The sequence below is a fragment of the Centruroides vittatus genome, unplaced genomic scaffold (assembly GCF_030686945.1).
Source record: "Centruroides vittatus isolate TY-2023 unplaced genomic scaffold, ASM3068694v2 contig_436, whole genome shotgun sequence".
Lineage (NCBI taxonomy): Eukaryota > Metazoa > Arthropoda > Arachnida > Scorpiones > Buthidae > Centruroides > Centruroides vittatus.
The window spans coordinates 376,652-404,263 of record NW_027122237.1 but is presented as its reverse complement, the minus strand read 5'-3'; the positions used below and the strand labels follow the sequence as shown (position 1 = coordinate 404,263).

At 35.1% G+C, this 27,612-nt stretch overlaps 2 protein-coding genes across 3 annotated transcripts; one reads left to right on the top strand and one right to left on the bottom strand.

The window, feature by feature from the left end:
* Window positions 1-1,196: 1,196 nt before the first annotated feature.
* Window positions 1,197-14,592, bottom strand: LOC136976979 (charged multivesicular body protein 6-A-like). The gene is made up of 7 exons (XM_067272380.1): window positions 14,431-14,592; window positions 8,856-8,965; window positions 7,723-7,810; window positions 6,987-7,073; window positions 6,787-6,852; window positions 4,459-4,630; window positions 1,197-1,883 (listed from the first exon to the last, which is right to left on the bottom strand). Exons 1-7 carry the CDS (start codon window positions 14,497-14,499, stop codon window positions 1,840-1,842), a joined length of 636 nt encoding a protein of 211 aa, XP_067128481.1. The 5' UTR covers window positions 14,500-14,592; the 3' UTR covers window positions 1,197-1,839.
* Window positions 14,593-22,225: 7,633 nt separating this feature from the next.
* LOC136976978 (uncharacterized) lies at window positions 22,226-24,851 on the top strand. Of its 2 annotated transcripts, none has more exons than XM_067272378.1 (2): window positions 22,226-22,421; window positions 23,764-24,851. In XM_067272378.1, exon 2 carries the CDS (start codon window positions 23,775-23,777, stop codon window positions 24,717-24,719), a length of 945 nt encoding a protein of 314 aa, XP_067128479.1. In that variant the 5' UTR covers window positions 22,226-22,421; window positions 23,764-23,774; the 3' UTR covers window positions 24,720-24,851. The 2 variants fall into 2 exon arrangements, with proteins under 2 accessions (XP_067128479.1, XP_067128480.1); XM_067272379.1 differs by lacking the exon at window positions 22,226-22,421 and adding an exon at window positions 22,450-22,994.
* The last annotated feature ends 2,761 nt before the right edge of the window (window positions 24,852-27,612 follow it).

Here is a 27,612-nt window from a genome sequence, read left to right as displayed (position 1 = left end):
TATATCCTGTTTATATCAATTAGCCTATGCTAAAATTGGTTTTGTTATAAGTCAATTCGCTTAATTCGTCGTAGCTTCCGAGTACTTATCAATGATGTTAACCGAGGACTTACCGTATACACGTATACGCAAACATAAAATTTATCATTCGACGGTCAACTTACCCGGCCACGTAGGTATAGAGTCTAAACACAATTTCTCTGGCTCGTCAAACGGTAATCCGTGGAAAATACTCGTGCCGGATTTTATTTGCCGTCCGGACGAAACTCGCCGATTAGCAAACGAGGACCAGTTTGGATGGTAAAAAGTTAATATATTAAACTTCTTTGCCTAGTGTCATTGAATATTATGGATGTTTAGATTATTTCTATTTAGTTTTTCTTAATAATTGTTAAAATAAATTATTATTATATTAATAAAACAGAAATTAAACAATATAACAAAGAATTTATTGTTTGATATGCATCTTTTTTTAATTTTTATCTTCAAATGGTAACTGTCATAGTAGTAGTTTTAATGTTTTAATAATTGAGATGACATCTCAAACTGCTTAAAATGCAATAAGTGCCATGCTTTAAATGGCTGCTCCAGAGGTGGGAGTATATGGAGGAGTGGATTGTATGAAGGTTTTATTTTTTAATTTACTTAAAGACAAAATTCTTCGTTTAAATCTTATGTACCCACAAATGAATTGGCTCGAAATTTAAGGAAGTCTGCATATGGGTATAAGCATTATTCCCTATACTATTGCAGTTTTATTTATTAGTCCAATTAACGACAAATTTAAAAAAAACAAACATTTCCAATATCTATTTCTGTTCACTCTCGCAAGATTATGTTTATTAAGATTAAAGTAACAGGAAGATGAATTTATTAATCTTAATTTCAAGAATGAAAGTTCATTGCAATTTCAATGCTGGTATAATATAAATTCAAAATTTGTAATATATTTAGAAATTTATAGTAATTATATTAGTGATAAAACCATTCTTTTGTTTACTTTCGTGTCGTCGTGACAATTTTTATCATTGAAAACAGCAATTTATTATGCTATAATATGAATTATTTAAATGAAAAGCGAGTTGTTTATTTAGAACCGACACAAATTATCAAAACAAAATCCATTTATTAAAACAAATTTATGATACAACCATAAATTTAATTTACTTATTTATATACAATTTTTCTTTTTATAAACTAATGAAAATTTTAAAATGGTTTCTGTTTGTAATTCTTCAATGAGTGAAATAAAGTCCAATATAAAAATTTATAATCATAATTAAAATAATTATGTTGAAAGTTAGTTAAATAGTTTAAATAAAATTATGAAATAAGATACTATAATTAATAATTAAAACAAAGATAAATTTTTAATTGCCCGTTTTAAGTTTCGACTGTTTTTATTTAACACAATAATAGATACTCAATTTTCAAAGCTTAAATGTAGGTAGCAAAATTATTTTTCAATGCATTTTATATATATGCAAAATACAACTATTAATTTTATTATTAAAAATAATTTGAACGTGGATCAGATATGCATATTTTTCTAAGCACGCCACAATCGAAAAGTCCAAATTCGACGAATACGTGCTTCTCGACGAATTACGGCATTCGCGTGAACGGACGACGGAAAAAAGCCTCCCGTAAAAATCATATAAATTCTCAATTACTTTTTATTCCGAGAGATCTGCAAGATCTTTTTAGATTCATTTTTTCCCATAAACAAACACATAATTAATTATGTACAAAATTAACAAAATCAGTTACACGAAAATAGTAAATCGTTTCGGTTAGTTTTACCGGCGGTGTTCGAATCCGATTCCCAAGCCGTGCAATTTAAGAAGCTGCCACCGGGATTCTTTCGGGCTCGGCTTTCTTTTCTATTAAAATAACGATATAAAATAGTTTAATATTTAAAAAATGAATTATATAAATGAATACAAATTTCTTTTTTTAAATACAAGATGTTGGGTTTACAATTACCACGAAGTACATACATCTATTGCAATACATCATAAAGTAAAAACTTTATTTGAAAAATGTTAGTCTGTAAATTATTAATTTCTTTGTTAAATTAAAACTAATTTTCGGATTTGTCGACGCACTACCGATTTTACGAGCGGCTTCGATTTTGGCTGTCGTGGTCACCGACAGGAAATGGGGAACAGAGAATGATACCCACGATCTACTGATTTACACTGTTCATTTGCAACATTAATTGTGTAATCTAGGACAGTCGTTCTCATCTGATGCACAATAATACACAAAGCCACTCAAGGCTTGTCAAGAGATGAATTAAAATTAATAAAAAACAACAAATTTTAAAATTAGAAATATATATTTTAAGTTTTTATACCTGCCAGTATCATAGAAAAGATATTAAAAGTATCAAAAGTTTTGCAATTTTAAAAGAATGTGTGAGGGGAAATTGAAAAAAGTAACACAAAGTCACTGACAAAAAACCTTTTACAGTGTTGTATACGACAGAGAACCAACTTACACGTATTACAACACCGTAAAAGGTTTTTTATCTGTGATTTTGTGTTACTCACTGCAGTGTTAATAGTAGAAGACGTTTATTGTGTTGAAAAAAGTCTTTGCCAACTGCATTTTTTCTTGAAAAATAATTACAATTCCAAAATTTCAAACTATACATATGAGAGGGACTTTCCAATGCTGTCTGGTGAGATGTGATGAAAATATGGACATTTGAAAATGGAAGAGTTTTGTCAATTTCCGTGCCGAACGAACACAGAAGTGTGATTCAATTTTTGTGAGAATCTGGCCAAGAATAGGAGCAAAATTTATCAAGAAATGGAATGAGGTTGTAGTATGGAATAACTGTCTACTTTGACAAGGTGCAAATTGATGGTTGATAAGTTCAGAAATGGAACAATAATCATCCAGAAACAAATGATTGTTGCAGATAACAAAATGGTCTGATCTGGAAATCTGTCCCATTTTAGTCATCTGCTACACAGCGTAAATCTGGCATCTTGTCATCATCATTTTGACCTCCTCAAGGAGGGGTTTGCAGGTCATCACTTTGAAAGTGACAATAATGTGAAGATATGCAGTCACACAATTGAAACTAAGCACCACAATTGAACTGCACGACACATTCTATGAGAGTATCCAAAAACTTGGATACTCTCGTAGAATGGAAACCTTGGAACCATAATGGAAGAAGTGTTTAGCCTGTCTTGGAAACTACATAGAAAAGTAGGGCATGAACTAGACTTTAAAATGTATCACTATATTTTGAAATTCTGAAATAACAGTCAAATTTAGAGAAAAACACAGTTAGCTAAGACTTTTCAACTTCTCCTTGCAGTATTGCAACTACCTGACTAAATAATTTATTAATACTTAATGGGAGGTTACTTATATCTAATTATGGTGACTGTTAATGACTTAAATGACAAACAAATGAGAAAAACTAACACAAATGTTCATGTAATAAGGAATTCTTGCTTAAGTAAAAATGAAAAATAATCAAAAAGATGCGTGTTTTTCGTGACTTTTTTTAACTTATGTGCTCGTGATTTCAACGTTCACTAAAGCAGTAAAAAATTAAGACTAGCAAAGGTATCAAGTCAAAATGTGGAAAACTTGAAAAACTGAAGAAGAAAAAAAATGAGTGAGTATTTCTGCCAGCATGACTAATCATAAGTTAATGTTCAAAGTAACACAAAAAAAGACATAGTTTGACTTTTAAAGTAGTTCAACAGATCAACCAGTTGTTCACAGCTCATTCCCATGTTTAATAACAAAGTGTACTGCAATGTTCTCGTGATTTTTCAAATATACAGTACATATAGAAAGATTACATTATTATTATTTTAGGGAGCGACAATACCTTTGAATTTGATCAAAGATTGACCGAAAGTTATTCAATGCTATTTTACTTTACCTGTCTATTGTTTAGTTTAAATGTTTGTAATTAAGTTTTATTTAGATTAATTTTAAATAGTACTTTAATGTTTATATTTATGTATTAATTTAAATTTGAACTGCTGTTCAATTCTATAATATTCCATATTCCATTACAAGAATGTCTGTAATTGAAACTGGCCAAAAAAAATACTGAAAATGCTATAATAAAACACTTGGCTACTTGAAAAAGGAGTGTAAATTTCTACATCTACAATATTGTGCCAAGAATTTTGTAATTTAAAGTTAAATATTATTACTATATCCTGATAAGTTTCTTAAGCCATTCTTTGAAATTAAATTTTCTGGAAAATAATTTGTATGTTTATCACTATTTCCATTAATAAATAAAACTAAAATTAATGAGATACAGGAGGACATCAAATTTTCAATTTATTGTGCAAATTCTTACCTATATTTGTTTACATTCTCAGTTGTTGAAACTAATTTATTGATACTATTATCCTCTTTATAAATATGGGAAAAATATACTTAATTTTTAATTCATAATATTGTTATTACCTTTTGGTTCTTCTTTAGGTATTTCGGGAAACTTGATTTCTTCTTTAGCTTCTTCTTCTTCGGCTTCTTCCGGAACATTGGGCATGCTTTCGGCAACGATGGCTTCTAACTCGTCTAGAACGGCATCCTCGTCCTCTCGAGTGAGATAACCAGAGAGCAGTTCGTCGATTTCCTAAAATATAATTACATTATTATTATATTAGGGAGTGATTATTTGTTTGGAGGAATGATACCATAGATGAGTCTGTCAGGAAATTAACAAAAATAGTATGAGACTATCTCTTTCTTCTCTCTTCTAAACTATTTAGCCATAAGCCTAGTAATTATTTTGTCCTTAACTTCTAGTTTGTGTAGAAAGGAAACAGCAGAACTCATTGATAGACTAGTATTTTTGGAAATTAACAAAATATAAGTTAGGAGGAATATACAATGTTCTAGAAGAGTTTAAAATTGTAGAAAAAATTTTAAAAATTTAGAATTAGAGATTGATGGTTTGAAGGATCAGTTTAGCAGAGTAATGATTTTAATAAAAATTGAAGAAAGAATGGAGGGAAAATACAAGGAGAGAGAAACAATGAGGATAAATTGAGAAAAGGAACAAAATGAAAATAATGGTAGATGATGCGTGTATAGGAAGTTAAGGAAATGTGATATATAGTATATTTGATTTAATAAGAAATGAGAAGGATTATTTGAAGAAATTCAGCAATCAGTGGTGTACATAAAAAATTAAAGACAATGACAGCAAATAGTTTCTATAAATAAGATCAGTTATTTCAAACTTAGAAACTAGGATTGAAAAGCACTGGGGAAGATGCAAGCAAAGAAAAGCATGAAGTGGAGTGAAACTAGATTAAAACTTACAGAAAAAGATTCAACAAATTTGAAAATGATGGAGCAATTAAATATTTACACAAAATTTCACTTTAAGTTTAGTTTTTTTTTTAATTCTTTCCACCATGTTGTACTAAGAGGGCCATTTTTTTCTGTACTCATCATAAGTTTGGCCTGACCCACAATGGGCAGCCAGGCAGTGAGGGATAGGACCTAACTGATTTGAAGCAAACTGTCCATGGAAAATTCATAATTAGCTGCTCATTCCATATTGGATCCTAGGTCCCCAGAGTAGTAGGTAAGCTGCTGCCTTAACTTCCTTGGCCATACAACCATCAAGCTTCTAACACTGCTCTGATGAATGTCCAAATTCTTAATTTTTTTAGCATTTTTTACTTCTGCTTTTTTCTTTTATATTTTTATCAAATAAAGAAACAAACTACATGTATATTCATATTTCATGAACAATATTGCTAGATCTGTAAAAAATCATTTGATTATTTTATGAAATAGCATGCAATTTCTTTTTATGATTTGGACTATTTTCAACTTTCTGCATTGCAAAATCTCAAATTGACTTAAAAATTTTGTTGTACAAATTGTAATGTCAGTATTGTAGATGGGAAGAAAGAATTAAACTAGTTGTATTTGGACTAAACTTGTTAGTTGTATTTTATCTTTACAAATCAGCAATGATAAAATACAACTAGCGGGTTACCTTTACTAATAATGCTTTGATGATTGATGACAGGCAATTCTATTTAATGTTAATTAAAATATACAAACAGACTCAGACTTGTCACTCGGCACAACAGGTCACAGAAACCCCTACTAGGTGTGCACCAACGACCATTCCCTTTAGATGTCTGTTAGGTCTGATATAATCATGTCCCAAAAACAAGCAAATAGATTTTTCAACAGCAAAAGTAATGAAGTTTATCAACAGTGACATAAGCTATGCAAATCAGAAAAAAAGAGACAGTACACCGTGATGGCTCGTGTTTCGGAAAAAGTTCAATTTGACTACGATAAAAGGGAATGTCCAAATTATTTTGTCCAACCCCTGTAAGTATCAGGTTATTCTGTATATTTTAATATTCAAAATATCTTATTAATATATATGCTAATAATATTTTTCTGTGAGATGTGGAAATATAGATGTACTGTACAAAGTATTTTCTTCAGAGATATGAAGCTGTTCAGATATCTTAAATGTATTTCAGATAGATAAAAAGAATAAAAAATAAATAACTTAATAAATAAAAAATAGAATTAAAAAATAAATACACAACATTAATTAAAATGGCCGACAGTATTTTTTTAAAACTATTTTGTATAATTCAGCAGAGGCGTAGCCTACAATAAAAAGTTGTCTCTGCGAAGAAAGACCGTTATTGTCTTGCGATATACGGACAGGGAGGAAAAAAGACAATTTACTTTCTTCAAATTTTTAATTTTTTAATTATAATTAAAAAAAATAGAGTGATTTCTTACATTTTGTTTTTCAATTCCTTCTCTTGTTTCATCCAAAATGTTTTCAATATTTTCTATTGACAACAACTATAAAATTAAAAATTAAAACACTAATTTATTATCAATAAAATTATTATCTATTATATATAAAAAATTAAAATTATTCTAATACTACATAACAAAGATTAAAAACATGCATCATATACAAAATAAAAACTTACATCATGCATTTTCTTCAGAGCTACATTTCCATTTTTCAATCCATCCATAACTTGCATTTCAATCTGTGCAAATTCTAAATCATGAACCTACAAAAAATATTTGAAAAAGATTGTTTTATAATAAATTTATGTATTTTCAAATTATATTAATTTTTATTCACGGAAATTAGTCTTATGCAATAATTTGGTGAAGAAGCGTGCATATATCTAGTTATGTAAAGACGTGTTATATTCTAAAGCATAGACATATATAACAGCTCTTTGCTTAACAGGACAAATATCTCTGATAAAAGTTTATTTTACTGTGCAAAATTGTAATGAAAATATGTAGACAAGGCTTTGTCATTATTTAAAATGTAAACTATTTTCATTAAAAAATTTATATATAGTTTTATACAGATAAAAATATAATATAGGTACAAATTATCTCGGAAATTATTTATAATAATATCCAAAAATTAATCTTTGTAATCTGAAATCTTTGTTTCCATAATCCGAAATTTTAATTAAAAAAAAAATTCTGTTCTATAAGAAAATATTAACAATATACAAATTAAATACAAACATTCAAGATTTTATAATAAAAATTCAAAAATAAACACCCACAAAATAAGATCTGTAATTCATAAAGTTAAAGTATTATACACACGATTACAGAATATTTTATTACAAAAAACATATTGTTATATCATATATATTTTCAAAAACTATTAATATCAATAATTTTATTATATACCATTTGTTCTAAGTTCACTAGTTGTCCATCTGTTTTGGCCAGCATTTGCTCTGCAAATCGTTTTTTTCTCAGCAGTAGTTTTGCTCTTCTAAACATTAAAAGTTAAGGATTAATAGATAGTTTCGTGCTTAATTTATACAGTTAATTTTATATTACTTTAAAATAAAATTTTTACAATTATTAATAATAGTAAATATAATCTAAAATATAAATAATTCATGATTATAAAAGTCAATTAAAAAACAAAACACTGTCCTGTGGACACTGAGAGGCCTAAATATCCAGGACAGACCACTCCTGAGATTCCTGCTCCAGAGTGTCTTTATTGCCTGTTCCAGTCAATGATTTTTATTTTTTGATATAAACAAAAATAATATAATACATATTTTTAATAAATTGAAGATTTATAAATCTGTATAATAATTATACACGTAATTACTTTGCAAGTTACTTAATAGTCAATAGACAGATCAAACTGTATTATCGTATATAACTTATGGTAGTAAAAATCCAATAGAAAATTGCTAGAACAAAATAACTTTTGCATAACTCGTCCCATCATATATTCCATGCTTATGGGAGTAGCCATTACTCCTTAGGCATAGGTTTATAACTACAATTTAAATCAGCGTATAACCTGTTCCCACAAAATAACCAGCACACCTTTCAAATTGCCTTTTACATTGTTATATGTACAAAAATATGGTAGATATTTTTCTCTAGTTTCTTTTATTTTTTAGCTTTATTGAAGAAGTTACCTTAATATCAGAGTCCATTTAGATCTAATAACCCTGATTATCATCTGAAAAGAATTACTTTTTGCATAAGAATTCATTTGATTTATAGTGGATTTAAAACTGATAAGGAAGATGATACAGAATTTATTATTATAAATGTTTCTCTATAAAACTATTTATCATCAAAATAAAATAATTACAATGATTTGCTGTGCAAAATCTGCAAGTCACTTGTGTTTTAAAGTCAATTTGAAAACAGGTGCAGGCTATGTGTTCTAACAATTTTTGCAGGTTATATGCAGTAAATTAGGGTATATCAAACATCATAATCTTGGGAATGCAAAATAATTTTCATTTTTTAGTTAAAAATAATTAACTTTACTCAATAATACTTACTCCTTTTTGCCATCCTGTAATAAGGTTTTAGCCAAAGCACGTTCTTTTTCTAGATTGAGAGAAATTCTTTTCTGATATTGTTTCAGTTTATCCCTCTGTTGCTTCAGTTGCTAAAGTAAAGCGTTAATAATTTTGTTTTAAAAAGTCTAATTTTGATAATTACAAAGTAATGTAACAATAATCATTTAGAAATATATATACACACACAACTAGTAATGTTAAATAGTTATCGGTAAAATTTATGAAGTAAGTAGGCACGGTTCATATTCTGTCTGAATACAAACTAAGAATTAAGTTGAAGTGCTAGCAAGTCAATAAGACTGTTTAGAAGGGCCATATGTGACAACCACTTGCTGCTACTGCAGCAGTGATGTTGCCACTGGCATAAAAAAGAAGAAAAATTGCACACGTTCGTGCTAGCAATCTTTATCTTGAAAACAAAATCACAGAATCATTTCATTTAACATTCTCATTTATGAAGTTGGCTCAAAAAAATGAGTTCCACTCTTGTAAAATTCCTATCTAGGAAATAATAATAAATTAAAAATCTTGTGATAGTATTAGGTCCTCATTGAACAAGGTTCAAACTCAGGTTTTTAGTATGCTTCCATTCTTTAGTATCCATTCAAGTTTATTATGCCACTTAAAAGCATCATTCAGTCATATGTTTGATGGGCAAGAAATCTTAAGAGAAATTTATTGGCAAATTGCAGAGGTACATAAATTGAATGCTGTCACGATCAATGGTTATGAAATGATTCCAGACATTTCAAAACACACTAACTGATGTCACACTCAAATACAGAGTTAGGTAACCTTCCTTTGAATGTAGTATATAGTATTTGTTGCTTTGGTCTGCTCAAAAAACACATGGGACAGTAATTCTCTACGGATGGAGATAAAAGTAGTAGTTTTAAAGTGGTTATAGGAAATTAAATGGGATGTTTTTATCAGGAAGTAGTTCATTGTATAATGCTTATTTTCCAATAAAAACATTTTTTGTTTAATTCTTTTTGTGCTTATTTTAGGTAAGATGAAATTTATTTTTTGATTTGTCGTCATATACGGGTACTCCTTACTTTACGACCGAGTTCCGTTCCGACGACTACGTCGTCAAACGAATTGGTCGATAAGCGAGGAGCTTGCGTCGGGAATATAGGATTGTTGTAAAGTTATACAAATTATGCAACAAACTTCAATAAAAAGACTATTATAGTACGCTTAGTGCGCACGTCACCATCCACCACCGACCGACACTCAAGCCGAGAAAGGGGATTCCCCGAATTGCAGATTGAAACTCGATTGGTCGTAAGTGCAAGTGGTCATTAAGCAGATAGGTCGTAAAGTGAGGAGTACCTGTAATATCTAATTTCTTAAATTTTATAATATAAATTATATAATTTTAAAATTATCTGAAATTACAAATTTTTTTTTGGAAATTTATAAGTTAATGACTCAGAAATGGGATAATATTGTAGAAACACAAAACAGAACTAAAACTCAGCAGAAAACAAAATGTTTAATAAGATTTTTAATAGCCTCAGCTGTCATCATCAGGTTATATAAGTACAGTTTGAAAGAAGAACATAGGGAAATCGAATGCCATTAAAAAAAAAAAAAAATGCAATTTGATTTGATGTTATGATGCTGGTTGGTGGGAATTATTACTGGACTTCAAAGAGGGCTCTCCAGTCTTGAGAAAGAGTGTTACTATTCTTGTAGTTTACAGGCACATTTTTTACAGGCCTTATAAATCTCCAGTTTCTCAAGGTTTACGAGAGATGCGTGTTGTCCGGTTGAGTGTAAAAGTCAAGCTCCATCTTTGTGTGTTTATATGTAATGCTCTGTGGCCAGGTTGGCTAGTGTTATTGTGTTGTGCCTTTCCCCACTTTTTTTTAATCACAGTTATATGTTCTTTTAAATGTTGTTTAAGTGGGTGTATTGTGGCAACAATGCATTCCATTTGCTGTTTAAGAGCAGTGTGTGAATGGAGTTAATGCCTGTGAAAAGGTCCTTGATATGGTCTTTAGAATTTCTCAACAAGAATTATACAGAAGGGTTTTGTCTAAAGGCCGCAGATATGTTATTGGTCCTCACAATTTCCAGGTAAGTCCATTTAAAATGTTGGTTGTCAGTCACTGACTTGTATGGCCTATCTTCAATGTTGTGTTTGGCTGAGAAGAATAAAAATTGATAAAACCCTTGATGATCCTAGGATGGTAACTATATTGTGCTGTAATGTTGGTGATGTAATTTAGCTGTTCAGCCCTATCTTTATGGTTGAAAATGTGCACAAAGGGTCATCTGTTAACAGCTCTAAATGTGAATATCACCTTATAAGATAAGGGATCATACATTATCACAGGAATGAATAAAGGATGGTAGGAAGGTTTCCTGTATATCAAAGTGGATATACAGCCTTCTTGAATATTGATGTTGAGATTGAGGAAATGTACCACAGAAGGACTTTCCTGCTCCACAGATGGATATAGACCAAAAGGGTTAGAATTGATGGAGTCAAGAAAATCCTGAAAGTTTTATCTTATGGTGTTGCAGATCATGATATCGTTGACATACCTATTGTATGAAGTGATATGTTGTTCAAAGGAAGGCAAGATGTTATTCTCCAGTTGTCAAATTAGCAACTCAAAGAGGGTGCTTCCCATGGGTACATCTCTGTCTCGCAAGTACATTCTCTCTTTGAACTAGAAGAACGAATTCTGGCATACAAGAGTTATAAAATGTTAATGTAGTGTTTGCCCAATCATTCAAATGCTCGAAAAGAAAACTGTGAAGTTTGCAGAATCACAGCTCTAGTTTTATTAATAGGTAAAGTGAATCAAAATCACACATAGTGATATATGCGTCTTTCCCTAGTTGTAACCATTCCACCAGGTGTAGTGAATTAAGTACAAACTGGTGGTGCTGGTCAAGATTGTCACTGATGAAGTGATTGACTCTTTTTTCAATTCAGTGGATGGAGTGATTGATTTGTCTAAGGAAGGTTTCAGTTGGTAGCCTAGTTTGTGAACTTTGGCAAAGGCTAAAATCCTTGGAACAGAGAGAGAAGTTGAATTGTTCATCACACGTAACAAACATGACAAGGAAACTGGGTTGAATTTAAAATTTATAACAAATTTTATTTAAAAGTCTTTATCAGTAACTTCAGTGTTCATAAATTAAAATAATTCTTGCCTTTCTTCAAAAATGCCACATTAAATTAATTAACATTAAATATACAATTTGAATGATTTTATTTTCTTTTAATTTTCTTTTCACTCTCAAAAGAAAAATGGGAAACACTTTATTCATCTTAATTCATTTAACAAATCTTTTTAAAAAATTATTTAATAAAACAACTGTCACCAAAAACATATTTAATGAATAAATTTAATAAGTGCAACCAAAGCTGCTATAGTGACGTTTCAGGACAAGAAGAAGAGATTTTCATAGAAAAAAGATTAGTATCAAAACTTGACAATATGACGCCTTTGGCACTGCAGGCATTGAAAAAGCAGTTTCGTTTATGGGAAGATCTTGGTTGGTATATCAGCAGAATATATCCTTAAAGTAAGCACAATAGACATAGAGAGGATATAAAAGACTGGAAAATATCCATGGTTCTCACCAAACATTTTCTCTCTCTAAAAGCAAAGCTGAGCATTTTTAAGATGACAAGATATTATCCATAGATACTACCCATTAGGCCTGTTGAAGAGCAGTTAGATAACACTATATAAAGAACTTTATAAAATAAACGGAAAAGTCTACAAATAAAAAGAATTCACTATCATTTGTTTTTTTATGCTTCTATCACTTGCAATATTTTTTAAAACAGTTTATCTTCATTTCTTAATCAAATCAGTAGATAAAAATTAACAATTATTATTATTTATATAATTAGAAATTATAACTGAAAACAAAACTGACGAGTCAATAAATGTGGTAACATACAATACATTTTCTTAACGGAATTTTTTCATTACTTTTATACATAAAACAGTCTAACTTAATTTTAGGCCATTTACCATATTTTACAGCATATAAGGCAGGCCTGGCCAACCAAATTGTTTCGCGGGCCATTTTGATCACGCGTAACGTTACGGTGGGTCACAATTTAGGCAAACGTGCTTTTAAAAAAGTAAAACAAATACAAAATGAATAAGATTTTATTGTTGTACCAGAGTTCATACTAAGCACTTGCAAATTATAACAATGACATGCACAAATTTTCATTTATTTAATTGTTTTGGTATACACATAACAGGGAAACAAAAGTTTTAATAGATACATAATATTGCTTAGCGGGCCACACAATTTAACAGGACGGGCTGCGAGTTGGCCAGGCCCGATATAAGGTTTACTCCCATCTCAGCATAGAGTATTTAGAAAAAAATTATTTACTGTATTTAATTTAAGCCACCCCATGTCTTTAGCATTCAGCATGATATTTTTTTTTTACTGTATTCTGGTTAAAAAAATAAAATAACAGTAAAATTAGAATGCCACTCTTTTATTTATCGGGGGAAAAGGACTTTAACAAGTCATTTACAATAAAATGTACCATTAAAATAATCTGCACGAATACATAAAAAAGCTGTTCGGCTATAGCAAATAATAACAACAACACCATTTTTATTTAAGAGTTGGGTTAGGTAGAAGTTACCTTAGCCTAACGAAGGCCATTTGAAAATGCCTAGGATAAGACGGGACAAGATTCGCAAGCGAAAAAAATCGTGCTGAGTCTCATACGCGAAGTTACAATCGTCCGACCGTCGGTCAGACGATTATTAATACGTCGGGTTCTTGGGACGTCTATATACGAAGTCACAATATCCACACTTAACAAATTTACTCGACCGCTCCATTTTTGCAGAGAAATGTTTATTTACATAAACACAACATTTTCAACCTAATTAAACAGATCGTGGTGGGGAACAGACTAGCGGTAAACTTTTCGGAAACATTCAGATTCGGCAAACAAAGCAAACGAAACCGATCTCCGGCACAATTTTACACAAAAGTAAAAGTTTTCTACCGCATTAAACAAACGTCGTCGACAGTTAGCCCGACGACGCCACTCGACACGTTTGCTTTCGCGTAAAACCGTGCCAGAAATCTGTTCCATTTGCTCCGTTTATTAAGTACACAGGGTTCGAGCAGTCGAATACGTTCGGATTCGACGGTCTACACCCGACGATAACCCACGGAAGCGGCTCCAAAACATTCGTGTTTACATAAACAAACATTTCTCGGCAAGAATAAGGCAGGTAAGTAAATCTGCCAACCATTTCCCACCGAAGGGTGCACCATTTACATTTCCTATTGGTCTCGTGTGACTGTGGGCGATTGTAATTTCGCATATAACACGCAGGGCGAATTTTTTGGCGCTTTTTTGGTCAAATTCGCATCTTATATGCCTCGAAAGACGGAAATCATGCAAATGATAGTCCATAAGGTTGCTTCTACCTGTAAATTTTCACGAATATGATAAGAATAACTGAAACCTCATTAATGTACATAAGTAAAATTAAGGCCGGATCATTGATAAAGCACGAGGTTAAATAATACTTACGAGAATTACTTTATCTTGTTCCGTAATTCTCGATTCTTTTTTCTTAAATTTCGAAAACAGAGACCCCATTTTTCAAATAATAATTGTTCTAATTATTACAAAAATTAAGTCATTCGTCAATTTTTAATTAAAGAACTCCTCGTCCTCTCCATTCTCTGCGGGAAGTTTAATCCGTCACGCCGGAAACGGAAGCGCGTCCGAAGAGTGAAACTATATTAAAATATAATTACAACTAACGATAATAAAATCGATTGAATTTTATATATTAATTATATATATGTTATGTTTCACAATAAATAAATCGATAAAATTATAAATTAGTTGTAATTTTTTTTAACAATTAATATCTGCCGGACGGCCGAGAGGGACTCGGAATCGAATCCGGACGGGTCGAAAAATCCCCAAGGAATTTTTCGGGGATGGTCCGTCCGGATACGTCGGACCCCGTCCCTCACCACCCGGCTGCCCCATTGCGGGCCTGGCCAAACCCACCTGGACGGACCACCCCGAAAAATTCCTGGGGTTTTTCGACTCTTCCGGATCCGATCGTGGGCTCACAGAGCGGAGCCGCTCCCTTAACTGCTCGGCCATCCGGCCATTTAAATGCGTCTACGAATACAGGTGTACTTTTGTACAGTGTATAAATATGCTGGTAGTAATTGACGAAACAAAAAATTCGTATCGAACATTTTTATATGCCGAGCGGGTAATACCGTGTTTCCCCGAAAATAAGACAGTGTCTTATGTTAATTTTTGCTTCCAAAGATGCGCTAGGTCTTATTTTCAGGAGATTTCTTATTCTTCCATGAAGAAGAATTTACATTTATTGTTCAACAAAAAATGAACATTTATTATATACTGTATAGTAGTTGTCATCACAAACCAGCATAACCAGACAAACTGTGAATCCTATCAAGAATTTCTTGTTACTACCATTATTTCCATGTACAACAATCTATGGTACATTTACCGATCTGGATTTTTATGAACACAAAGCAAGATTTATTCAATGACAATCGTGTCATCATCTTCTGGAACATCATCATAACAATGCCTCCAAACGAAAATTTTGCTAGGTCTTACTTTTGGGGAGGTCTTATATTTAGCAATTCAGCAAAACCTCTACTAGGTCTTATTTTCGGGGAAACACGGTACTACCGAATACCGGTAATCGGTTGCGGGTTCGAACCCCGCCAACGAGCTGGCCACGTGCAGTTTTCCTCGCGTATTTAAAAGCTAGAGGACAGTCGAAAATATATCTTAAATGTTTCAGCTAGCATAATAGTTTCTATGCTAGAAGAAACTGCTCTAAGAAACTGCACCATTCACGGCCGAAATATCAAACGGTAATCTGCCAACGAATAAAATTTCGGAAAAACGAACCAAATGTTTAAACTCGGCATACTCGAAAACCACTTAAATCATATAGAAGTTGTGCCGCTCGGTAACCTCGTATTATGTTGTGGCCGTCGGCCATATTATTCGCGTATTTTATATGTTTTTAATATGTAATATAAGTTAGTGTTAGCAATTCCTTTGTCTCTTTTGTATTATCTATCCACCTTTACTTTCCCCACCACTCCTTTTTACCCTTTGGGTGGGATTATCGTTTCTAAGAAAGAGACAACGAATAGAGCAATAGAAGGGACGGCGCCGTGGGTCTCGAGGAGAGAAAGGAATCACTTTTCGACTGGACTGCGGAGAGAGAAGGTGTGAAAAGGAAGCGATCTCGACCGGGGTGGATAAGTTAGCAGCAGAAGAAAAGGAAAGGATACGACGGGAGAGTGAGAGATTCACCGAGAACACGGGAAGCCTATAAAAATCAAACAGGACTCAAGAGCGGTATCCCACCAAAGTATTTCAATCTTCGTCTATTTTTATCTACATGTATATATTTGTTCTTCCCCTTAGTTATAAGTAGAATAAGTTTAGTTTTAAGATCTGCACGCGTATAATTTGTCGGGTTCCGTTTTGAGCGCGCTCTTTCGACTGTAAAAGGCTTTCTTTGTAAAGTTGGGATCCATAAAGAACCTGTTTCTGTTCTTTCTGGCGAGAATAAAATCGTACCTTTGTTAAAAGTAACGTGTTTCGATTATTATTTTGTGTCGGTCTGTTCGCGGAAATTGTTACACCTCGTCACGAATCATCACAATGTAATTTTCCTATTCGAATGCCTCCACACCGCCGGATCCGATAAGAAGAAAGGATGTTTCGGGAAGGGGTCGAAGTATTTCGACCGAAATTAGTCGTCGACCTCCCGGAAGAGAAGACGGTCAACGATTACTAATTAATATCTGTCTATTATTAATATTTGAAAGGTAATCCGTGTTAGACAGGTTGCGATTGTCAGGCTCCGAACAGGTCCGAACCTCACTAAAATTCGCGTTAAAATCATTCATTTTTGAAGACGAAATTATCTTTTTTCGGGGAAAAAAAATAGAAATTAGAAATAGTTTTTCTTAATGAAAACGACGCGAACTTTTAAACAATAGAACAATGGAAAAACGAAGTTCGACTATCTTCGGATGGGAATCGAATTAAACTTCGATTTTGACGTCTCCCGCGCCCCCGAAAGGTTTCGAATTGTCGCCGGGTGACGAGGAGAGACCGATCGGAAAGTGGAATCGGAGGAAATCGGACGAAACCCGAAAATTCAAGGACGCGACAGCTTCTCCCGAAAGTTCCGAGTGGCGGAGTATTGTCGCGCGTGTGTCTGGTGCCCGTCTTCGTCTCCGTCTCCCCACCTCGGATCGACATCTTTCCATCGACGGAAGTCGACCGCATCGTCCCCGAGACGTCGAGGAAACCGGCCATTCGCCACCCGGGGACACTCCTTCAAAATGGGACTATATCGGAAAGGAGAGGAAGACCCAGAGGCTGCCGCCGACCTAGAACTTCCAAGACGGCGGAAATCTCGTAAGCTTCTTTCGTGTCGAATAAACGGTTTCTTCTAACCGTAGAGTCCGTCTCGGTGCCGATGGCCCACATACGACCCTCTCGACATAGTTTGCACCCCGTCGGCAACCCCACAGTTCTATATAAACAATGCGTAAGAGTTAAATCGTTCGTTATAAAAGGTCGAAGAAAATTATAATGGAATCTGCCAGGGATTCGAGTCCGAACCCGGATTAGCTTTTCGGAAAGTTTCGCCAGATCCGGCCGGTGCGTGCCACTCTTACCTCTCGCTACCCCGTCGACTCCATCGGGCACCGGACCCGTCCTCGGACAATTCTTCGCGTTCTATAATTCGTCACCTTAAAAAGGCGTTATTTTTAGACGGAAATCACAAATTTCCGTTAAGAGTGGCCGGAAAAGCTAAAAAACCGAGAGCTCTAAAAACTAATCGAAAGTGATTTACCGTCGATTATTATCCCCCAAAAAACGTACGGCCGGACGAAGAAAAAGAAAAAGCGCTTTTAATGGCGGACCGTGCCCCGGCGCATCGGCAAGATATAAAACGCGACGGACGGGGGAAGGATCGAAAATCGAAAGCGTGGCTACCGAAAAATATACGTCGAATATCTTATATTTCTCGCCACAGGGTACGAGTCTGGACGAATTTCGGAAATAATACGCCGCTAAACGCGCAATTTACGACACGGACGAAGGGTGGAATAACCTTCCGAACGAAATTTGCCCTTAACGGAAGCAACGGCGACGAAAACGAACGTTCGGTCGGTTATTCTCGAATTCGATTCCGTCGGCCGGAGACGGCCATTTACTTTTGCCGTCGTCTAAACGTTATTTACGTAAACCGAGTCGCGTTAAAAAGTCGAAAAAGACCCGCGGATATTCATTTCTTAATAATTTAAGCGTGGCTTAGAAGAGGCGGGGCCGGCCCGGTGTCGGCGTACTTAGTTTTAAAGACGTTTACGCCCGCCAAACTTTTAGACTTCGAATAAAGATATTTAAAGAAATTCGCTTTAATTAGAACAAATGTAAAAATTGTAATCGGGCGATAGATCGAAATCGTACGATACGCCGCGTGCCGCGGGTCGGCCACCCGCGGCCTAGGAAGATCGTCGTACGAAAAGGGCGACCCGCGCGAAATGCTCCGTTCTACTTCCGGTTCCGAAGAGAACGCTTTTATTTGGCCATCGAGGTATTACGGAAAACGCCGTTAAAACTTACTACGACGGCCGCCATCTTCTAAGAGCGAATTAATTTCGTCGCTTCTATCTATTACGGTATCTATACTTCGTAAAGCGATAAAGATTTTTAAGGTCGAGTTTCGTTCGGACGTCCGAAGCGGGCGGGCGGTTACGGAAACCCGGACAAACCGGAACGAGAGGGGAGTAAAAACGTCCGGAAAACTGCGTACGTAATTTACGAACGGACCCTAACTTCGCCCCGCGTTCCTCGTATCCGCGACTATCCCGATAATTTCGGCGTCCCTTATTGGCAATATTATACCCGGTTCCCTCTTCCCGGTTCTCCCTAGTTACGTTTACTCATTTTACCGTTCGTCGGTCAGATTTCGGGTCCGGTCGCGCGAAGTTTTCCGGGTTTCCTCCGGGTGTGTAAACACCCGAACGGGGGCCGGTTTCCGTCGAGTCGCTAAATCCCTCGATATGCCGGTAACTATAAAATCAGCACTCTCAAACACCGCGTAAAATTTCTAGCTACGGGATTAGCCAATACGTACTAACGACGTAACTCGGTTCTTAGCGCCGTCCGAGCCGAGAGGTCCGCCATCCGTTAACCTAAGGCAAAATCTTTAAGATTCGTCCGTTTTGACAGAACGCCGCGATTAGATCGTTCTTACATTTTTACCGAGAAAAGCGCGCGGTGTCAAATTAATGTAGGCCTATATTATAACACCCCGGTATCGCTTCGGTAAACCGTAACCTCTTTTATAATCTCTTAATGTTAAGTAATGGCGACTTTAATACGTTGTAAAAATCAAATTATCAATATATAATTTCGAGATTTAAAATTAGCGCTCCTTTCGTATTTTTCCATACATTTTAAATTATAGTTTTAAATATAGAAATAATTAATCCGTATAAAATACAAGAACGAGTTACGTATATATTTGAGCCAAATATCAAATTTAAAAGTAATTTTTTCCCTCTACAATTTGTATATATTCCGTACAAATTTAACAAATACAAACGGTTTAAGTATAAGAGTAAGTAATAAACGTATGGACGATGCTACATCGATTCCAATTATTGACAATTGGGTTATAAAGAACATTATTTGCTAAATATTTCCGACGGTTAATACGAGGGAGCTTCGAAAAGTTCCCGCAATTAACGATAGATTTGTAAGTTTTGCTCGGCTTATCGAACTCCTTAAGTAGTGTTTTATTAATCTTAATTTGGAAAAACCCACTAGCCACGGAGACGGGGAGTGTCGATAAAATTCTCGGATACAAAGTAATTAAGTTATTTTCGCACGCATTATTTAAAACATCCGAAGGTTTCGTAGAATACGGTGGCATTCGGGACATATCGCGTAATTCTTCTCCAAGATCGTTTTCGACCAAAAGGATCGACCGGAGACCGGTACGATAATTTTCTAGCTTAAGGTTTAAAATGTCGTGTAAAAACTGAAAATTTTTGTTACGGGTTTCCGGAAGCGCCAATCGTTCGTTCGGAGAATTAAGGGTAGGCCTAATGTCCTCTGTTAAGGGTTCGTCGACGCCTTTTCCGTCTATAACTTTTTCACTTTTTGTACGGTTTCCGATAACATCCTTTCGCAATCCGACAAATTTATAGTTACAAAAATCTACGCCTTCCTTTATTAGTAGGAAACTCGTAGTCTTTTATTCGATGCGGATCCCTCTCTCGCCGGTATTTGACGAGTTTCGGACGACGCGCGGCATCGGAAGGAATTTCGTTTAATACCTGCCGGCTGCCACCGCTACCGCCACTCGGCTCTCGACCAACTTCCGACGGTGTTATTTTTTGGCTCTCTTCCGCAACTTCCGGAAGCCATCGGAGCGGCGCTTCTTTTCGACGCCCCCCCTCGGGGGCGTCTTCGCAAAGACCGGAGGGGGTCGTCGAAAAGGATTAAATACGACGACGCTTATCGCGCCATTACGAACGGTTAGGAGTCGAAAATTGAAATTTGGTACGCGGCGTACGTCGCGAAAATGCGCGCTAAGAAGGGATTTTTGGAAATTCCCTCCGAGGGGCGGAGGGACGGGGTTAAGGATTATCTTAAAAAACTCGACTTTACTGTACCGTTTTAGATGCGGTTTTTTGCGTTTTTGCAGAAAATCGAACATATTTTCGGAGCGCGTAAAAATTCTCTAATTAATCTCGGAAGAAGGAGACTTAATTCTTGCGCCCGGTGAAAACGGATAGGATCGGCTGTAATGTAATAATCCGAATCTTCGCTTACTTTTTGCCCTAGCGACGAATATCGATCGAATCGACGGCTAGCGGCCGTTTTGACGTACGCCTTTCCTTAACTCGTCGTCGCGTTGTCTCCACTCGAACGTACGATAGCTTTGCGCCGTCGCGTCGAAAGGGCCAACGACGCACCCGCGCCGTAAACCAAAATCTAAGGGAACCGAAAGCGCTTAGGCGGAGGCGCGCGATAAATCATAAATCGTACACTTTAATATCGGAATAACGTAGACCAATATAATATAGAAGAGCGTTGCGTAAAAATGTTTAATTATCGAATGGTTCGAATATTTTGATTTCGCCGCTTGTGCCGCCCGATGCGGCTCCTCTCTTCGTCGTAGCGCGGCACGGCCCCGTAAGCGTATATACCGTATTTTAATAATACATTTTTTAAAAGTGTTTTCGGTAGAAAGACGAAAACAATACAGAATAAGAATACCAATTAAATACGGGTAAATGCTTCCTCGTTATCATTTCTATTCCAGTTTGGCTTTTTTATTTAATGCAAAAAGTATTTAGTTTTCTGACTTGTCTTTCGACTAAATATAAGACTGCGCAAACAACATTTTTTCCCGATCGATTCGTTGTTTTTCTCGGGGAAGGGCTTAGTAATGTAAACTACTAGAATGCAATCGATGTTTTTCCAAACTAAATTACAATTTTAAAAATGAGGGTACACTCATTTGTAGTACTGTACTTTTTAAAAAAAACACCAAAAAGTGTTTTTTTTTCTAAATTACTAAATTAAATATAAAATTACCCGATCTGGTAAAATTTCACCACACCTAGCAACATTAATGGCACTCTAACTGGGGCTGTGTTGCCGAGTGCTTAAGCCTTTTCTTCCGTCTCTGTACTACAAATACCCCAAAATCCCCCAGTAAATTTCGAAATCCTCTCCCTCTGTTGTCCGCGTTTAAAAGCCACGGACTTCGTCGACTTATATCGCGCAACTGTTCGGCAAAATAACATTTATCACTTTCCGTTACTAATTGAAATATTACGCGTATATTGTGTGTACGCGTTTATACACGTACTTCGTTTAAAAAGTGCCGTTTACGTATTTAGCCCGCGTGACGTTCGCACGGACGAGCCGAATTCCTAGGAAATAGTTAATCCGTGGATTTTCGGCTCCGTCGCCACAACCGAATATGTTACGTAAATGTACTCGTTCTAAGGACGTTGTTTCCGCCCTCGTATTCTCTGTAACTGTTTACTATTGCGCAACTGTACATATATTTAAAAGAATAGTAAATCGATAAAGAGAACGTGACTACCCGAACGTAGTTCGGGTAGTCACGTCTCGGGTAGCGTAACCAGATCCTTGAAATTTAATACGAATCGCTACACATTTAAATAAACTTTCGCTTTTAATACTTACCTAATAAATTATAAAGAAGTACATATATAAATTACAAACGTAGACAATCCAAAACCACGCGAAGAATTCGTCTAAAATACACCGAGGTTCGACCCTTTAATTGAGGCTACTACCTCAGTGAATTATGTAAAAGACAAAATGTCTACTAAGGATTGGATAATATTTAAAAAAGACGTATTTTAGATTAGTTCCTGGTATGAAAATAGATAAGTAAACACCCTGGGATAGGGATAGGGTTTTGGACAGCCCAGGTTTGTGATTTTAATGAACTTTGATCTTCTGTATTATTACTTTTTTAAATATATATAAACTAAGTCAGTAGTTAACTCTAAAATTTAATTATTTTTCGTATTTTTTAGCAATTTTGTTTTCTCGTTATAAAAGGGGATCTCCCCGATTATCCCAGTCGATAGTTTCTCCGAATCTCCTACCCTCTTCCTGTCTTTGTTCTCGATAATAAACGGGATAGACACGTGTTATCGTGGTCTTCGATTATTATAAATATTAGGATATTATTGTTCTTCTAAATCTTTAATTCGTTTGATTTCGACTTTGTTTACGAGGATAGGAACGAACACCTTAATTCGTAAAATTTGTGACCGCGGTCTTTGAGAATCTCTAATTCGGCGCAGCCATTTTGATAGGAAAATGACTTAAACGCTCGAAATAAAGCCACTAGAATGATTAATGTTAATTTGTTTTACAACAAACAGAGTCGAAGTTATTAAAAATTGCAAAATTCTTTGAAATCCCTGGATACGGGAAAGATACAGAGAAGGAACGAGTATTGTTTTTACAAACAGTTCTGAGAAGTGAGACCTCGAGTAAGTACTCGACTTCTTTCTAATATTCATAATATTTAGATTTATAACGTCCGTTTTAAAATTAGAGCATTCGAATCTTTGTTTTATGTGGTCGGATATTGTTTATTACGTTTCTACATACTTTATATACAGAATTATATTATTTCTGGCATCGAAAAGGACGATTTATATTACACGCTCGATATATATTTCGTTGGTTACTTTCTTTTATATTTGCGGAATAGGCTAGAAGTCGCGAATTTTCTGCTGTTTGGGGCTCCCCCGGGGATTAGAAAAAAGGCACTCCAGACGTAAAGGGGACACGTGCCCCGAGTGCCTCACTTTACGGACGCCCTCGGTTGTATTAGGAACTTATCGCAACTAAACCACTGATGAGACCACAACCTTCGACTCTTCTAGACCCAAGAAGACGAGGTTACGTTAGGAGCGATACGCCCTTTGTCGCTCCTTTATACCTCGCCTTTATCGACCGTAAGGGAATTGTGAACCGAAACTTTTTCTCCCGGTCAGACGGTGAATTCGAGATTTTACTGCGGTGTTTTGAGGGGTTTAGAAAATAAAATGTTTGAATGGGTATCCAGTAATAGAGAATACGGCTAGAATTTTAAAAGTTTTAACTAAGAAACACCGAGAAAAGTAAATAATTAAGATCAAAATATAAAGAATAATATTTTTATTTTTATTTAAAATTTCTTTTAGAAAATGATTATCATTTTTCATTATTTGAATAACTTGTATTATTTTACTTCATTTTTCATGTATACAAAAGGTTAATCCAAAATGGGTTTTTGGAATTCCATCATCATCGTTTCGATTCTAATTGGGGTGTCTGGGGAAATAAACGTTTCTTACCAAGAGTTAGTGTCGCTGAACGCCGATTGCTACCCTTTCGATACGTGCAACACGACAGAATCTATCCCAGCTTCATCGAGAAGTTGCCAATGCGATGATTCGTGCGCCTTCTACAGAGACTGTTGCTTAGATGCTTCTTGTCGTCGTACCACCGGAAAGATACAAACCCATAACTACGAATGCTTGCAAGTGGACGAGTTTGAAGCTTATTTTGTAGTTTCTACTTGTAAAAGTAAGCGGGCAGACTCGGCCACAAAAAGAAGATGCGAAGAAGATCTAACCGCCGAAGATCCATACACTTTGATACCAGTGATGAGTCGAAGGAGTAAAACTGTGTACAGAAATCGTTACTGTGCCAGTTGCAACGAAGATAGCAAATATTTGAATTTCTGGAGTGTCGGGGTAACGTGTTCGCGATGGTATAATGATATAATTGACGATATTCAGCATAATCTCGTGTATAACTTTAAACTTAGAAGTTGGGGAATACGTTTACCTAATCGGACATTTGTAGATTGTATTATGAATGCAGTGGTACCGGAAAATAAACAGTTCCTGAGACCTTGTTATCCGGATATGATATCGGCTTGTCCGTCTAAATGGAAGGATTACTCGACTAGAAAAAAATGTAATTCGTATACGGCAGTTATTTACGGATACGACGGTATCTACAGGAACGTTCATTGCGCTATTTGTAACGGAATTGACACGGAAAGGTATCATTGCCGAATGCCATTCCGTACAGTTCCGGTGTGGGTTTTCAGAACATATTCGATGTCGAGAATGATACGTGCGAAGAGGGAGAGGTTTGGGACGAATCCTTCGAAAAATGTCGGAAGTTTACTTGCGGCTTACCTTTTCTCAAACTTGTAAATGGTGTTTGCGTTCCGAAATCATAAATGTATAAATACTTAATAGTAATGCATTTTATAATTAAATGAACGTTTAATACAATTAAATAATACAATTATCTATTGATAACAAACAATACATAATTGTATTACGGTAAAGAAACAGATATATTTAATATTTAGTGTTAATGTTTTCGTATTTGTTTTATGTAAATGATTTACAGAAATAAAATCCACGTATGCTTTTATTCAGATTTGTTTTCTCTTATTTCTCCTCGTGTGTCATTTTGATTGTCATTGTGGAATGAGACCACGCGACTTATTTCACGATTTTCCTCGATTTTCTACGAATTAGCATTGCGTACAACACACGTTACCGTATACTTTGCATTTAAAGACGCATTCGTTCTGCCTAAATAGTGTATACTTTTACCTCGATTCTTACACGAAAACCATTAAGAATGACATCGAATCGACGTAATAGAGTACACAATTCGGGCTAAACACATTCGCCTTAAATTATAAGAAAAAATAAATTTATCCCTTTTCTTTCTGTTAATTTATAAAAGAATGATTTTCTGTTCTACGTAAGAAAATTTAGCAATTGTAAAAGTTTTCTAGATAATTTAGCCCGCAAATCTGGTCTAATGTACTGTACGTCTGCTCAAAAAAGGAAATTGACCGAGAGGTGTTTTTCTACCACAAAACGTCTAGTACGCTCTTACTCTTAGCAGTCGTGTAAAGAGATATTTATGTACGGCGTATTAACGGCAAAAACACACGGTACACTTACTTGTACAATTACCAACGTCGTAATAATCGGGTTAGACGAAGAATCGAAATAGTTATTTGCGCAAATGGTGTTTCGCGATCTATATCGCACATTTGCATAAATATAATTGTCTGATTGTTGTTACTTATACGAGTGGGCGAAACCTTTAGTGTCGAACCGGTTTCTACACTCGAAATTGGAAAGGAGACATCGCATCGGAGTTGGAGAAAAAAGAAATAAAACGGGAATCAGCGTGTTCTACGAGAACTTTCGTCTTTTGGCACGTCTTCAGATGTACGCGGGAGTGCTCCAAATCCACGGGCTATCGAGAAAATCGAATTACATTTACACAAAACCGAAAAGCATCAGGACGATTTACGGTGTCTTGACCGTTCTATATACACTGCTGATCACTTGCAGCTCGCTGATAGTGTTTGTGCAAATCGACAATGCCGTGTTGATCGATAACGAACTTTCTATCATCGTCTTGGTGGGTTTGGCCATCAGGTTACAATCGTCGACTATTTTGTCCAGAATTATCGGCTTCTGGAAGTGCAAGCACATCCTTCGACTTCTCAAATCGGTTATAAAGTTAGAAAGAAAAATATTTTGGAAGAACGGAGAAAGAATCCAATTGATCGTCGTCTCCAGATTAATTGTTCTAATCCATTTGATCGGCGGATTGATCGTAATGATAATACTAATGGTCAAGTGTCTATCTCTGGGAGAACCTTACTGGTCCCAATTCAGATATAAATTTCTCATTTATATTTTATTCGGAGTCGTCATCTTTTGGTGCCAATATTATAACGTCGTATCTATCGTTTACATTCCTACTTGGATCATCTATTTTACTATTATTTTCCGCATTTCCTTTCGTCACGTAAAGAGAGAATTACGAGAATTTATCGAGGAACACGACCCGACTAGGATCAAGCGACTTAAGGCCATTTATCTAGAGATATGCGATATGGTGGACATGTTGGACGACGCTCTTTCTCCCGGAGTGTGGGAATTGTATACGGGAAATGTTATATTTTGTTGTTTGTCGTCGTTCTATACTTTAAAAAGGGACGTACCCACTATAGATCGAATCATGTTTATGGGAACTTTTGTAGGCAGCTTCTTTCTTATGCTTCTGCCGGCCGCTTTTTGTTCCTGGATGAAAAACGAAGTAAGTTTTTTCATTCTAAAGTGCAGAAATTTCGTAAATATTCAAAATTACAACAAAAATTTATTAATGCCTTTTGGATATTATTAATCCGAGTTTAATTACGGGTCATTTATTTTTCAGGTAAATGAAATAGCCGCTAGGTTAAATAATTACTTGGCCGATGTGGATAACGCGCAATTCAGAGAACAAGTAAGGCTACGTTTAGAAATATTTCTGCTTTTTAGTGGATTTTTCGGTTAAATTTTCCAATTAATTTTAAAGATAGAAAGAATTTTTCCCAAACTCTCGATTCTCCCGCTAACAATGCATTTATGTATTTAGGTATTTGCCTTCGTCTTGTGTTGCCAGAATCGTAAACCTTGCATTACGGGATCCAAGTTTTTCGAGATCGATTTACCTCTGATGGTATCTGTAAGTAAAATACGCTTTTCCTTACTTTCGTACAAAACATCGACTTTTAAATTGAAAATAAATATTAAGATTTTGCCGTCCTCGACAATGCTTTTCTTGCGCAGATTTCGGGAACCATCGTCACTTACTCCATAATATTGATTCAATCGGGATAAGGAAGATGGCGTTTTATGGAAGTTGCACGAAAGCCGCCCATCGTTTCCGGTACGAGAATGGTAAACGAAAGTTTCGGTGCGATAAGAATCCCGGAGCAGCAACGCGAATGTGTTGTTTTTTGCATAACTAGACCTTTAAGTTTTTAAGAATGCAGCCAATGTACTGTACTGTACGTGAAGAAAAAGTATGGATCGCGAAAACCTGTCGTTCTGTCGGAAACTTCGATTTACAATAGTGAAACACCATAAACGTTGAATACCAGAACAGATCTGGTAGCCATTGATGAATGAAGGACAAATCGTAATTGATGGAAATCTTTAGAGAGCGCTGGATGACCATTTTTAATTAAGTTCTTGTGTGCTCTATGGTACCCAAAGACTTAATTAATTATGTATATTATAT